The sequence below is a fragment of the Beta vulgaris genome, chromosome 2, assembly GCF_026745355.1.
Source record: "Beta vulgaris subsp. vulgaris cultivar EL10 chromosome 2, EL10.2, whole genome shotgun sequence".
In the NCBI taxonomy this organism is placed as follows: domain Eukaryota; kingdom Viridiplantae; phylum Streptophyta; class Magnoliopsida; order Caryophyllales; family Amaranthaceae; genus Beta; species Beta vulgaris.
The window spans coordinates 9415625-9431014 of record NC_079203.1 but is presented as its reverse complement, the minus strand read 5'-3'; the positions used below and the strand labels follow the sequence as shown (position 1 = coordinate 9431014).

General features: G+C 34.9%; 1 protein-coding gene across 1 annotated transcript; it reads left to right on the top strand.

Annotated features, from left to right (window-relative positions):
• The first annotated feature begins 2901 nt into the window (after positions 1-2901).
• Positions 2902-9768, top strand: LOC104887421 (beta-glucuronosyltransferase GlcAT14A). Its single transcript, XM_010672044.3, has 4 exons — positions 2902-3975; positions 4897-4972; positions 5076-5191; positions 8698-9768. The coding sequence occupies exons 1-4, from the start codon at positions 3339-3341 to the stop codon at positions 9210-9212; spliced, it is 1344 nt and encodes a 447-aa protein (XP_010670346.1). The 5' UTR covers positions 2902-3338; the 3' UTR covers positions 9213-9768.
• Positions 9769-15390: the final 5622 nt, after the last annotated feature.

Sequence of the window (15390 nt, the reverse complement as noted above, 5' to 3'; positions counted from 1 at the left end):
CCCTGACTTAACTGAATTCTTACCATCAGGAGCAAGACCCCACACCCTTTTATCATGACACGCATTGCTCGGGAGGAAATACTTAGCTATAGAGTTTGAGATTTCTAATGGAACAAATTGCCTAAATAACGAAACATCCCACAAAATGTAAAACTATGTAAATCCATAATATTAATACTAAAGTAAAATTAAGCAAAAAAAAATCCAACTAATCCTAGTACATCCGTCATCACACTATGGTTGAGTCAGGTTGCCCTTCTTCTTCTTTGATGGCATAGTAGCTAATGTACTTGCTCCATTGTCTCCAATTGGAGTTGCTTGGCTTGATTTTTTGAATTCTTTTTTTGTTTTGTGGGGCAACTTTTGAAGCTGATTCACCATGTTTCATCATTTCAGATTGTTCTGAATTAAGTCTCCCCACCCTTCTTGTTCTTGCTTTGCTTCGTTTTACCTTTTTCAGAAACAAATTAAAGCAATTTGTTTACATGCTTTTTATGTGAATGTTGGGGTTTAGAAAGACAAAGAGTTGATATGGGAGATTGTTGAAATTTTGATGGTTGAAGTGTTATGTTGGTACTTAAGAATTAGATGAGAAGTGTTTTTTTTTTTCCCTTTTACGGAGATAGTGGGTTAATAATGTTGAACATAAGAAAAAACTACTAACCTAGGTTAAGGATTCTAACTTAAGTTAGGGCAACTAATGTCACACTAACAACAACTTAACGTTAATCTTCAAATAAGTCTATGGAATTAACAATTAAATTAATAAGTACTACTATAAAGAAAAAACAATAATAGAGGGCTATCAGGGAGAATTTCCTTACAATAAACCACATGTTCTATCTCAGATTACACCTTAGCCCTAATTTCAAATAATATTGGTGAATCGTGAATGGTCTACAAAGATAAAAGATCAATTAAGCGCTATAAGCTATACACTTATATTTGGTATCTAATATGAATTCGAAATCAATATTACTGTCATAGTACCACTAATGATCTAGAAACAAGAAATATAGCTATCTAAAACCAAAAAACATACACAAAAACCGTAAGATAAGAAAATAAATAATCAAATCTAAACTATGCAAATTTATTACATTATGTGAATATGTCCCATGGGGAGCAATATTGTATGCACGAGTAGTTGCTTAAAGTTGACCCAATTTTTCTTGATAGATTAGGAAATGGCCTTGAGAAAAGGATTTTCTAAATTTTTCTTTCTACCCAAAAACAAAAATAGAGAGCAACATTATATTCTTCAGTGATTTTTTTTTTTTGAAAGAATATTCTTCAGTGGTAAATTTTACACTAGGCACGCATAGGTGGAAATTTTCCAGTTTCGAGATATCTGCGAAGAACCGTGACTTTGACTGTAAGTTAGGTATTAAACTAGACTTTTGGGTACCCACGAAAATCAAAAGAAAAAAAAAAAGAAAACTAGACTTTTGGGTGCAGATGGGAATACTTTGCATCTAGAGGCAGAGACATGCTTTTATCTTCATTTATAAGTCCAATTAATAGCTTGGATTATTGAAGGAGTATTCCAGTTTAGTTCCTTAATTAATTGTTAGACCCATAACTCTTATGCTAGTTGCATTAAAATAGTATGTACTACTCCTTTCTATCCTGATTGAAAAACAACATTTGATTTTTATGCTAACTAATGAGTATACAAATTTCACTATTAATCTAATATGCATAAAAAAAAAATCTACTCTTGAAAAATAATATACATTGAATTTTTTTAATAATATAGTAAAACTAACATTTTCTTATATATTTAAATTAGTTAATAAATACTGTTTATAATATGTGACTAGTGCAAAAGTCAAACGGTTCCAATTATATTAAGACGGAATGAGTAATGTTTCAACTTCTGATATTTTCTTATAATTGCTTAAACGCAATAAATGGATATTGCTAAGAACAACAGCTTTAAATTGCGAACACCATTTCAAAATGAAGTTTCATATGGTGATATATCTTACACAACATTCACTAGAACTCCAGAATAAAAGTATACGACTATAAAGTTTCATTCTATGTGGATTGTTGATTGGATGCTATATCTAATCTAGCGATGCATATATCAGGCTATAGGTGGCCAGATTAAATCTGGAAAAATTAAAGGACAAAAATACCTAAACTCTAAGAATCATGTGAGAGATATATAAAGAGTTAAAATTCATAAATTAGTACAATGTAATTGCCTAAAATTTAAATAAAAATATAGAGAAAGTACACAACAATTAAAAAACTATCTCAAAGACGGGTATGAATTTTACATTGTAAATTTTATCTAAATGAATTAACATATTATTTTGTTATTGTTGATGACACATGTGGATGAACATGTGCAAGATGCACAAAATCGATGATAATGTGGATGCACTTATTCTATTAATTGAAACTCAACTGAGCTGAATTGGAATTGAATTTAACATAACTAAACTGAATTTAATTTAAGTATAATAAGTTGAGCTATAGTGATTTATTTATTTATTTAAGTGTACAGAACTAAACTGAATTTAATTTAAGTGTATTCAACTGAACTGAATTTGCTTTTCGTGTACTGAACTGATCGAAATTAAGTCTGAAAGAAGGATCCTAGTAAAGTTATGGTCACTGGAATAAAAACCCATTACAAGAATGTCGAGATATTCCTAAAACTAACCATAGAAAAATAAATAACATTAACACCCTAACAACTCTCTAAATCAAAGATAATATTTTTTCTGTAAATATGTTATAAAATACTTTGATATTGTAAATTAAAATAACAACATTGTTAATAAAAATTGATTGTATATCAATCATGATATAGATAAGATTTTGTACCTTTTTATCTCTTAAAGAGAGTAATTACACCAAGTCACCAAGTAAGACCAGAGTAGAAAATAATCCATGAATATCTGAATAACTCCATTCCACGACGAAATTAGAAGTTAGAAAGAAAACCTTCCCCCAAAAACGTCACCTAATTTTCCATTCTTTTGTTTTTCACCCATGGTTCAAATTCCAGACCTCCAAATTAAAAAAATCAAAAACTCATAATGCACTCTTCCTCCTGCGACAACAACAACAACAAAAAATCCCAAATCTACACCCAAATAAGAGAGAGAGAGAAAGAAATGATAAATCAAACTCAAACTCAAACTCAAACTCAAAAAACTCCATTTTTTTCTGCATTAATCCTCTGATTATTACTCCATTGCCCTAATAATTATACCAAAGATTTAAAAAAGCAATCCCAAATCATCATCATCATCATCTACTGAAACAACAATTCCTCTCTTTTCTCTCTCCTGATCCCACCAATTAGACCATTAACATCAATGGTGGGTGTTGGAGAGATGAAGAGATTGCGCAACTACTACTTAAATCTTCGACACCCACATCACCAAAACACCATTTCAATGGAGGGTCGAAGAAAATGGATCTTCCCACTTGCAATTGGGTCAATTCTATCACTTTTCCTCCTATTTCTAACAACCCTAACCACATCTCCTTCTTCTCCTCTCCTCTCATTTTACCGTTATTCATCATCATTATCATCTTCTTCATCCTCCATTTTTGTCGAATCAAAGCTCCATCCTGCTCCAATCTCTGTCTCTAACCTCCCGACGCCGCCTCGGTTCGCTTACCTTGTATCGGGTTCTTCCGGGGACGGCGTTTCGCTAAAGAGGACACTTCTATCTCTTTACCACCCACATAATCAGTATGTGGTGCACTTGGATTTGGAGGCCTCCCCTCAAGAGAGGGGAGAATTGGAGAGTTTTGTTAAGAATCATCCTGTTTTTAAGGAATTTAATAATGTTAGGATGATTACTAAGGCTAATTTGGTCACTTATCGTGGTCCTACTATGGTGGCTAATACTCTTCATGCTGCTGCTATTTTATTGAGGGAAGGTGGTCATTGGGATTGGTTTATTAATCTTAGTGCCTCTGATTATCCCCTTGTTACTCAGGATGGTGAGCTTTTTTCTGGAATTTTAGAGGATAATTTGTTTAGTTGACTATGATCTGTGAGTTTGATTTCTGTGTTTAGTTGATTAAGTAGGTGGGTTTGTTCATTTTTGGCATTTGAGGCTGTTTATTAACTATGATTAGTGACTTTCTTTTTTTGGTTTTAGTTGATTAAGAAAGTGGGTTGTGTTCATTTTTGCGATTTGGGGTTGTTCTGGAGCTTGATTTGTTTTAGACTATGATTAGTGAGTTTGTTTTTTGTTTTTAGTTGATCAAGAAGGTGGGTTGTGTTCATTTTTGTGGTTTGGGTTTGTTCTGGAGCATAATTCGTTTGATTGACTATGATTAGTGAGTTTGTTTCTGTTTTTAGTTGATGAAGAAGGTAGCTGTGTTCATTTTTGTGATTTGGGGTTGTGCCGGAGCTTAATTTGATTGAGTGACTATGATTAGTGAGTTTGTTTCTGTATTTAGCTGATTAAGAAGGTGGATTGTGCTCATTGTTGCGATATGGGGTTGTTCTGGACCTTAATTTGTTTGATTGACTATGTTTGGTGAGTTTATTTTCTGTTTTAAGTTGATTAAGAAGGTTGGTTGTGTTCATTTTTGCGATTTGGGGCTGTTCTGGGGCATCATTTGTTTGGTTGACTATGATGTGTGAGTTTGTTTTCTGTCTTTTGGTTGACTTAAATGGTGGGCTGTGTTCATTTTTGCAATTTAATGTATGAGTTGGGTCCGCTGATGTGTTTATTTTGTGTTTTTGATTGATGAATTTGGTTTGGGATTTCTTTCTATTTTTGCATCTGGAAATTGGATTTGATTTAGCTGGTTTTGTGTACTGATAAAATAGTTGATCATAAGTTTCTTTTTCTGTTTACTTAGCTGAGAATTATGTTGGGCATGTGCTTATATTGGTTGTTTTGTAACCAGATCTGCTGCATGCTTTTTCTCGTTTGCCTCGAGATCTGAATTTCATTGATCATACAAGCAACATTGGCTGGAAAGAGTATGTTACCGGGAATTTCAAACTTCCTCTTTTGGTTCATTATGCCGTGTACTTTTGTGTTTGTACGGAAGTCACCATTAATTTATTGCTTGGATGCATGTAGGTTTCAAAGAGCAAAACCAGTCATTATAGATCCAGGATTGTATCAGACGAAAAAAGCTGATGTATTTTGGGTGACTCAAAGAAGAAGTGTGCCAACTGCCTTTAAACTCTTCACAGGTGCATACTGCTTATCTTATGCTGCCTTCAATTATGTTTAGTAATGTCTACCCATGTCCTTTAAGCTATAAATTATTATTCTTTTTTTCTGAAGGGAATAAGGACATTATCATTAATAAATCGCCATACGACATCTACAACAATAATAACCCATACATATAAGATAATCTAAAACATCAATCTGAGAGCTTTCATCCAAACTACTAATATGGATGCTTAATTATTATTCTTAATCATGCTGCTGAAATTACTGGATTAGTCTTTCTGTAATCTGAAACATTTATCACGGAAGTGATATTACTGTATAGCTATCTAGATTTGTTGGTTGCTTCCTTAAATGTCTTATAGAGGCTATATTTGCGTGTTCAGGATGCTTCTTATATGTTAATTACACATGCATTTCTGCGCTGTGGACTTTCAGTCAATACGTTTTTTAATTTTGAGCATTAAATCAGTTCATCACTGTTTTGTAAAATGTGATGTGAGATCATTTGTAATTGCAGCACGTAAATTGTAATTTCCAGCCATATAGGTTGTTTATCCTTTCGTCGGAAGCCAGGATATTTCAAACATTAGTGCTTCATCGGTTCTATGAATAAAAGATCATGTGTTGGTAATCATATACTCATATGGTTATGTAAGGTTTTTGTTAATCCAATCTTGCTAAGCTAGTTATAGTGACTTGTTCTTAAAAAGGAAATGAGCTAGCTCTTTATTATACATGATATAGAACACCAGCATTTCTAAGGTAGATACTAAAGCCTTCATTCCAAATGGAATTGAGGAAGATATTTTTGAGCATAGGTCCACTGTCCACTTCCACCGTGAAATTGGAAATGTTTACAAGGAGAACATATGTTATGATCACATGTGTCTTGGCACATCAGCTGCCTTAAAATAGATTTTTTGTGGAGGAATTTAGTTTGTGCTACTAGGTCCCAAGAGTAACATGCAGTGGCCTAAGATATATAGAACACTTTTAAAAGTTGGACATGATGACCAATATAGAATGTTCCATCTGTGCTTTACTCTTTGTCTTAGCTATACTTAGTGGTGTTATTTTCAGACTAGTTGAACCAGCCAAAATTAAAATTAAGACATCTAGTGTGTGAAAGAGGGAGTGAAGTTCTTGGAGACCAAAAGGAACTTAGTATGAGTACTCTGAATTTGTAGGTGTCTCATGTCAGATCGTTCTTGTGCACCTAAGTAGTGATGTAAAGAAGAACTACGAGTAGAGATATCTTTCTTGCAAGCTGGTGTGATTCGAACCTTGATGAACTAGAGATGAATAGGCTTTTACTAATTGCTCCTAATGAGATTTGGTCAAATGAGAATTGTCAACTTTCTTGTTTGTATACTTTGGGAGGTCACTATATATATAGTCCCTTAATATCTGGTGGTTTTCTTATGTTTTGTTGTATGCATGGATAGTTAAGTGGGCTGTGGGCCAGTTTAATGTGGGCCAGTTTAAGTTGTAGTTTTGTTCATCCGCTACAGTGCATATTAGTGCTCAATACCTAAAACAATTGCAGAATGTTCACATTTATAGCAACTGTATTTTGAACTACAGTGATACCCTTTCGCATTTACTCTGCCATGACAAAAATATGTGGTGGTTTATGCTGTGGCATGTTCCTTAATCAGCGAATGAGAAATTCACAGCAGTTAAACTTGGAACTTGGCACTCCTAGGTAAATATTGCTATATTATGAACTGTTGTTTGCACAAATTGAAATCAAACCTAAAGTTAGATGTTATTGATCCAGAATCAAGGATTTCACAGAAAACAGATTTTGTTTGAAAGGCAAGCAATATCTTTGAGATTTTTGGAGGAATTAGTGAGCATAAGATAGGAGGGTGACGTGAATGTGTGTCAAGAATGTTTTCTTAGCCTCTTGAATTAAGAACTATTCACTAATCTACCACCAAGTAGAGAGATTAAGTGACCAAATTCATAAAGGAAATAGATTAACCACATAGGAATGCTCACAAAGCTCACAAGAAGAGAGAGAAGTCTTAAATTTGCATTAACAAGATGAGATGATACATCTCCTTGATCTTATTTTTATATAGCTAACACAGCTCTAGACCATCTTTAAGGGCCATCAGATTACATTTCAAGGGCAAAGATTAAACTACAAGGTAATAATGAGTTTCAATCAAAAACTAGGATTGGAATTTCCACTCGCAGGATACATTTGCCCATAGTCGGGGGTGAAAAGGCTGTGGAAAATAGTGCAATGGTTGTCGGCTTAAATCTAGTCAAGATTGTGGGGGGTTTAAAATTTATATTTCTTGCGTGGGAATATATGGATTAGCTACGTTCGTTGGAGAAATCAATACCACGGTCATGGGCGTTGCAGCACATTACTGATTTTGCAAAGTGTTCCTACTAATGTCTGCCAACCCCTTTTTTATGGGATTATGGCTCTACATCGTTGTTGTTCTCTCTTATGTTTCTATTTATAGTAACTCGACATCAAATACTATAATGCGTCATTGCTTATCCAACTCAATAAGATAGATTACTCAAGACTCAAGAGTAAGGATGGTCAATCCAAAGGGGTTGATCCCTCAAACATTATCATTATTGTATCCTCAAAGATACTGATTAACCATGACCCTGGCAAGTGGTCATCATTTAAGATCCTATTGATGTTGCTTCGTGAATCTAGTGGAACTGTATTATATATGGAAGTTAGCTTGTAAGCAGTAGGTTTAGAATTTAAATTGACAGAATATAGATCTGGTCTTGAACAAAGTGTGATGTATGTTGAAGTGCTTTTTATCTGTTGTTGGCTATGATATGGTGGTGGAGCACTCTTTCAGTAAGGTGTAAATTGTGTTGCATAAGGTGGGTTGGCATGAAAGCCAGAATTGATTTTACAATGGGTTTGTCTGTGAGATATATTGATATTTGAGTAGACAGGAAAGTAGTTTGATGTGAAGGAGCAAGCAATGATATTCTGGTATATATGGTTTCTTAGATTTGTCTAGAAATGGTCCATCAAAAAAAAAAAACTAAAAACGAGATTCGTTTTGAAATTTGGATGTTTCGATGTGTGTTATTTTGTTTGTCTCAGTTTCTACTTTTTTTAGTGGGGGTTGGGTTTCTGGTTGGCTTATGTATTAGTAAAGCAATTTAAAGTTCTGTCTCTCAACTGTTTGAAGAGGGTAACTGGTGTAGCTCTACCTTCTATGCAGCCAGTTTGGTGCTATTGCTGTGTTATAGAATACAAAGTGTTTTGATGTTTCCACTTATTCATCTAATCGTGTGGTTTCCAACATTGCTACTCGGAGATGTTCCTAGTGAAGGAAATTGTCCTCATAATGCAGAATGCATGAACTTTTTATGGTTTTTGCAGGAGTATAACTAATGGTGTGGACTTCAGTTCATGATTGAAAATTTTCATTCATGTGTCCAACAGTCATAGCAACTATTTGCATATATATTTGTCATTCTTTGCATAGATCTCCATCATGACATTGAGTTTTACTGTATGTAGGGTCCGCTTGGATGGCTCTTTCTCGTCCATTTGTCGACTACTGCATTTGGGGATGGGACAATTTACCACGAACTGTTCTCATGTATTATGCAAATTTTATTTCCTCTCCAGAAGGCTACTTCCACACTGTCATATGTAATGCACAGGAGTTCCGAAACACAACTGTTAGTACTGACCTCCATTTCATTTCATGGGACAATCCGCCCAAGCAGCATCCTCACTATCTCACTATTGAGGACATGACAAGAATGGTCCAAAGTAATGCTCCTTTTGCGAGAAAGTTCCACCGCGAAGATCCAGTGCTTGACAAGGTTGACTCTGAGCTCCTTTCTCGAGGTCCAGGAATGATTGTTCCTGGTGGTTGGTGCACTGGGAGCGGAGAAAATGGGACTGACCCATGTTTGGTAGCAGGAAATACTACATTCCTGAGACCAACTTCTGGTGCAAAGAGGGTGGAAACACTTCTTAGTTCACTCTTGTCAGCTGAAAAGTTTCGGCATAATCAATGCAAATGATGAGCTCCACCTGATGGGAGCAATTGTTGTATCAATTGTATCATTAATTTCAGTAGGAAACAGAAGGAAGCAGCAGATAAGTATTACATAGGGAAAAGATAACACGACGAGAATCAGTTTCCAGAGGTGTCATACTAGCCCTGCTTCGACACGGTGTATACATAATCAGTTATTATATGAGGGTGTAGCCCAATTTTCCCTTTTATACTGAACTTGGAAAAACGGTCCTCTGTAGTACTAGAGGGGAACGCTGAGTTTCTAGAGCTGACTCAGAGAAGTTCTGTGAGCAGAATCCTTGCCCTGAGAGGATGAATAGGAGGAAATTATCGCATGGCTTCGATGTTTATATGTAGGGCTCTGTATTCTTCCACTTCCCACGCGTTTCCTGTATTTGGACCACTTGTTATATGCTATAGTTGTGTTCTGTAATCAGCTTCAGTTCATAATGTTTGTATCTATGTCTCTGCATTGTATTTCACCTCTTGTTTACTGTAATTGGAGCATCACGTGTCCTTTTCTGTTAACATTTAATGAAGGTCTCATTTTATTTTTTTTATTTTTTTTTGACAAAGGGTAAATCAAATAAACTCAAAACGGAGAGCAGTTAACTAAGCCTTTCCTCGCCTTTACGGCTAAGTCATGGGCTAGATTAACTGCTTCTCGCCTAACTTTGATACAGGAAACAAAATGATCTCATTTTATTATATGCTACATATCTTTTTGCAAGTTGATGTAGCAATTAGCATGACATAGCTTTAATAAGTTTGGTCTTAAAAGGACAACACACTTTTGTAAATAATTGTTTTGCTTTTTATTAGACTTTGATCACCAAGTTTTTCAAGATTCAAAAATATTCAAAAGTTCAGAAACATAATTATTAAGTATATTTAAATACAAATTAAGTAAAATAAATTCTGTTATTATATTTGGAGCGAAACTTAATATTCAAAACTAAACATGAGAGAACCAAAACAAGACCGGTAAAGAAATAAGTAATCAAAATGAGTCACTTCCAGCAAATACAATCATATGATGTTGATGACTTAACATTCAATTCGAGTATCTCTATTATATATGTGAAGAGGTGTAGGACACGAAAATATTAAAATCCTATTTTACCCCCAACCAATTGAGCAAATCACACCTAGTATAGTCTCTATAATTTTATTAGGATTTAAAGAAACACAAAACTAATCAATGGCAACCAATTGAGCACAATGATCAACATCTATACGATACTCTCAACTCTAAGGCCCTGTTATGTTATGCTGAGCTGACGTGAATTGTGAGAGAAAGTAGTTTTTTTGACATCGGGAAAACATGTATTAATGAAAAAACGAAATACGTACAACCTAGAGACAGGCGAGGGGATTATTGCATCTTTGCTAGCAACACACGCTAGGCCTTGCGATCCCACGACTGGAATGAGACACTAACAATTACAAACATTAAAACAAGAATAAACAAAATTAACATATTTTTTTTTGCTAACATGCATGATTAGGGAGGTCCGATGAGAGAGGAGCATCACTTTTCCTTTTGGATCGGACATGAGGGATGCCACCTTTGTTGATAATTTTCCTAAACTGTCTTCTAAATTCGGGGTTGGCTGGAGAGCAACTTGTCCAATTGGTCTTCATCGCCTTACAATTGAGTTTGTTGCCTTCTTTCTCGTAATCTTTGCCTTTGCATTGACTTCCTAGAGTGAATGATCCAAACAATGAATTTTGTCTTGCTCTGGGATGTCTGCACTCAAAAATGTGTTAGTTGAGGTATCAATACTTACTTCTCGGTGTTGCATGTCATGAAGAGTCGTATTTGTCCGATTTTCATCTTTCGGACTCGATGGCAGATATACGATATCAACCTGATGGTCCTCATCCTCAATGAGAGCCGAATTAGAAACTTGTGCAAACCACGATTCGAAATTGCTGGGGCCTCCTTCAAATTTCTAATTATGAGCAAAGGAGAACTTGCTCTTGACGTCTTCTTGGACTTCCAAGTTCATTTTATTGAGTCTAGGGTTTAGCAATGGGGTACTTGTACATCATGTGGGCCTACGCCACTAATCAGCGGGTGTCAACCTACAACATCATCAACCCTAGGAACCTGAAAAAGGACAGCCTCGAGACTTGCAATCTCTTGAGCAATCGCCTTATTTTTTTGGCACAACTCCTCTAACTATCCTAAAGTCAGCGTAACCAGCTTCAACACTTCCAATTTTTGTTAGAGCCACGCCTCGCCTAAAAAGAGCTTTGAATTGATGGCTTCCTTAAACAAAAGTTTGAATTCACACGCTGTAATATTCAATTGCAGTGAAATAACTAGCTCTCTAATTTTCAGGATCAATATTATGAGTAGAGCACTCTTCATACACGATAGAATTGGTAACACAAAGACACTTCATAACATTGCTATATTCTCATAAGCTTTGCAGAATTCAGTCACTTTAAAAAGAAAATTACCAGACTCCTTTAATGAGATCACATACTGAATGGCCTCGTTAGGTCCAACAATGCTTGCAAACATATCCTCAAGAAGGTTATCCTCCTCATTCAAGAAATCAAGGTGGTGCAACAAAAACAAAGCTAAACTAGGTCCTCCATTCCCTTCAAATGAACCATGTAAACTAGAAGTAACTTACCATTAATAACTACAACTCGAAAGACAAACCAAAACCACAAACATAAATTTAATAAAATTAAAGCCAAACGTAGCACTCTTCAATCCCAGTCCCAAATCAACCATTTATTTTCATCACAACGGATTGTGCTCGTCTCTCTTTCTAAACAAAATCCAATGAATATTGTTTGGAGTCATTTGGATCAACATATTAAATGGAAAGGTAATGGATACGAATAGAGGAGGGGAATGGTAACAAAAATGGTTTTCTTTATTGAGTGTTTGGTTCAAGTCAAGGAATGGAAATGAATGGTAACCATTACCTTCAAGTAATTGATTTTGTTACTTGAGGGGGAGGGGAATGTAACAAATTGGGGGAATCCATTACTATCAAGTAATGGTAAGGGATTGATGAGGGGTTGAACCAAACAAGAAGAAAGAGAATCGGTGATTGATTCCGTTTCTTGAAACCCAAAAACAGTGAAGTAAATGACCCCTTTGTGTTATTGGTTCAAATGATTTCATCGACGACAAAGAAAGATTGGGAGAGAATAGAAATACTGTACCGACGCTAGCTAGGAACCACCTATTGAAAGGTGAAGGATGTGAAGCCGTGCTGAGAGTAATAGCAAAGACGGACGAAATACAAATGAAACTTTTAAGGAGAAGGACTAGAACCTCGCCAATGGTAGGAGATAGTAGAGCGAAAGCCCTAGCCACGGCGAGCTTCCGACGAACAGGGGAGGGGTGGGCGACGAAAGAAAGAGGGGCTAGGGTTTCACTTTCGCTAGAAAGAGTTTTTTTGTTTAAATAAGGAGTATTAGGATATATCCACTCGGGAGATATATGATTGAGGCTATTTATTGTTCTTTTCAGAAAAGTAGTTGAATTGAACTAAACAGAAACAAATAGACCTAATGGACCTAAGTGCACCAAGTCCAATAACCAACAAATTAAATACAATCGTTTGATGTTGATGACTTAGGTTCCATTTCAAGTAGTTAATATTTAAATTCCAATGCACACAATCATTGGCACTTACATTATATACATAGCTATAGGTGCAACAAGTCAGAAGTATAAATATAATTTCAAAATGAGCAAATATAATTTTTCAAAATGACCAAATGTAATTTGATAGTGAGCAAATATAAATTTTTAAAAATGACCAAAAATGATTTGAAAATGAGCAAATATAATTTTTCAATATGAGCAAAAATAGTTTGAAAATGAGCAATAAAAAATTTTAAATGAGGAAATTCTTTTTCTTAAATGACCTAAACTAAATCTAAAATGAGTAAAAGCAATCTTAAAAGAATGAGCATATCTTATCTTATTTTTTTCTAAACTTTTTTATTATTTTAGAACTTTTCTTGTTTTTATGAACATTTTTGAAAATTTATTATTTTTTTTACTTTGTTTTCTTGAATTTATTTTGGGCCTTTTGTTTTCTGATTTTACCCTAAGAAGTTTTCTCAACATTTTCCGAGCTTTTCTTATTTTTTCAGTATTTTTCTTAACCTTTTATGAACCTTTCTTATTTTTCGAAATTCTATAAACTTTTAATTTTTTTCTTTCTATTGAAATTAAGCTGAAAATAAAGTGAATAAAACAATCCCTAATACATGAATTGAAAATTTTGGAGAATTTTTGCATAACTACTCGTTATGTTCGAAAATATATGATTTGGAGGGGAAAAGAACTAGAAATTGTGCAAATTTGTAATGGATGTACATGTAGTATAGTACGATAGCAATATGAATGAACACTTTGTCAAATATTGAAATTGATAATTACAAGTTGATTTTATGTCAAATAGCAATGGAAATCTTTTGTCAAAGTTACTCAAATAGAGACTAACAGAGATTAGTAAAGTTATATTAATGGAGTATAAATGTAAGGGCACCTATTAAAATGGATTTAAAAGTATTAGAACACCAATTAATATGTGATACTAAACCATAGGGTATCAAAATGGATTTAAATGTAAATCTTAGGACACCTGCACCAAGATTGATTTATTAAACTATAGTGCACCAACGTGAAAACTTTTTCATCTCGAGGCACCAAAAATGAAATTAGTGAAATCATAGGAAATCGATCAAAGTGAATTTTTTTATAATCTGAAGGTACCAATGTTTAAAAATTATAAAATTAATAAGAATCATGTATATATAGAACTATAGAAGGTAATATGGGCAAATTCAAGATTGTGCTGGGTTGATATGTACCCTTAGCCTTGAACGCTTTCTCTAGCTGTTTTGACCAAAATACATAGGTAAGAAGAGGTAAATTTTGATTGGATTAGATCCTTAATGAGTATCCATAGGGTGTTGGAACATTTATAGGGTAATGGGTTTGAGACTCATATGGGTATATACTAGAAGAGGAGGAGGTCTAGTATGCAAAAGATTAGAGTGCATCAAGTGGCAAAATCACGTTGATAAACCAAGGGAGAAAGAAGGGCCGTCGCGAGTCGCGACCAGTGCCTCGCGACTCGCGAGCTCCTTCGCGAGTCGCGACCTGCCTTCTGCCTTGGAACGCGAAAAGATGTTGACGGTTTATGTCCGTTGTGATGTTATGGTTTCATTTTAATGACCTTTAAGGTCCTTAAATCAGTGATTAAAGGCCTTTGATGGGTGATTAAGATGGGGGTTATGTGATTAACCACTCTAGTCAATGAAAGGTTTATTCTTCCTATATAAACCTTGGGATTCCTATGAGTAAGGGTTAGAAGAAAATCAGAATTTTCTATACTCTCTAAAATCTTCTTGCTTAGCTTAAGAGAAACTTGCAAATCTTCTCTTGAGTGTTCTTCACAAACACAAAAACACAAGTTCTTGTTGATTCACTTAGAAGATCATCTAAGTGGATTGTTTCTCTCCATTGTATCTCATTAGTTATTTCGTGTTAACCCGGTGATCCTAGAGGGGCGAAATTAAACTAATAGGAAAGCGTAGTTTCGTGCCTTGGAGTGGATATCCGGTTCTCTCTGTTGATCACACCTAACAATCTATTAGTTTAATTTCTTTCTTTCTTTTCGGATATGGCTCAATCACTCAAGGACATGACTATGAACTTCCAAAAGTTGGATAAGTTTGAGGGGTGGGTATCGAGGTGGCAAAAGAAGATGCACTTCTTGTTGACCGCCTTGAATGTGGTGTATGTTTTCAACACCCATGCCACCATCCCAAGATGGAGAGGAAGAGTCCTGAGACTACTAGGAAGAGGATCAAAGTGGAGAATGATGACTACATTTGCGGGTCATATTCTCAACTCTCTACCGACCCTTTTGATCTCTACCAAAATGTGGAGAGTGCAAAGGAACTTTGGGATGCTCTTGAGGCCAAGTACATTTCGGAAGATGCTTCAAGTAAGAAATTCCTTGTTAGTAATTTTAATTCTTTTAAAATGACTAATGATCGGCCTATTATGGAGCAATTCCATGAGGTTCATCATATTTTGAACCAAATAAGTCACATGGTATGGTGATGGATGAGGCAATTGCGGTTGCCTCAATCATTGACAAATTACCAAATTCTTGGAAAGATACAAA

Bases quoted from the DNA above. Each gene is read 5' to 3' on its own strand.
- LOC104887421 (XM_010672044.3), top strand. From the start codon at position 3,339: ATGGTGGGTGTTGGAGAGATGAAGAGATTGCGCAACTACTACTTAAAT. The intron at 4,973-5,075 runs GTATGTTACCGG...GGATGCATGTAG, and splicing joins AGCAACATTGGCTGGAAAGA to GTTTCAAAGAGCAAAACCAG. The intron at 5,192-8,697 runs GTGCATACTGCT...TACTGTATGTAG, and splicing joins TGCCTTTAAACTCTTCACAG to GGTCCGCTTGGATGGCTCTT.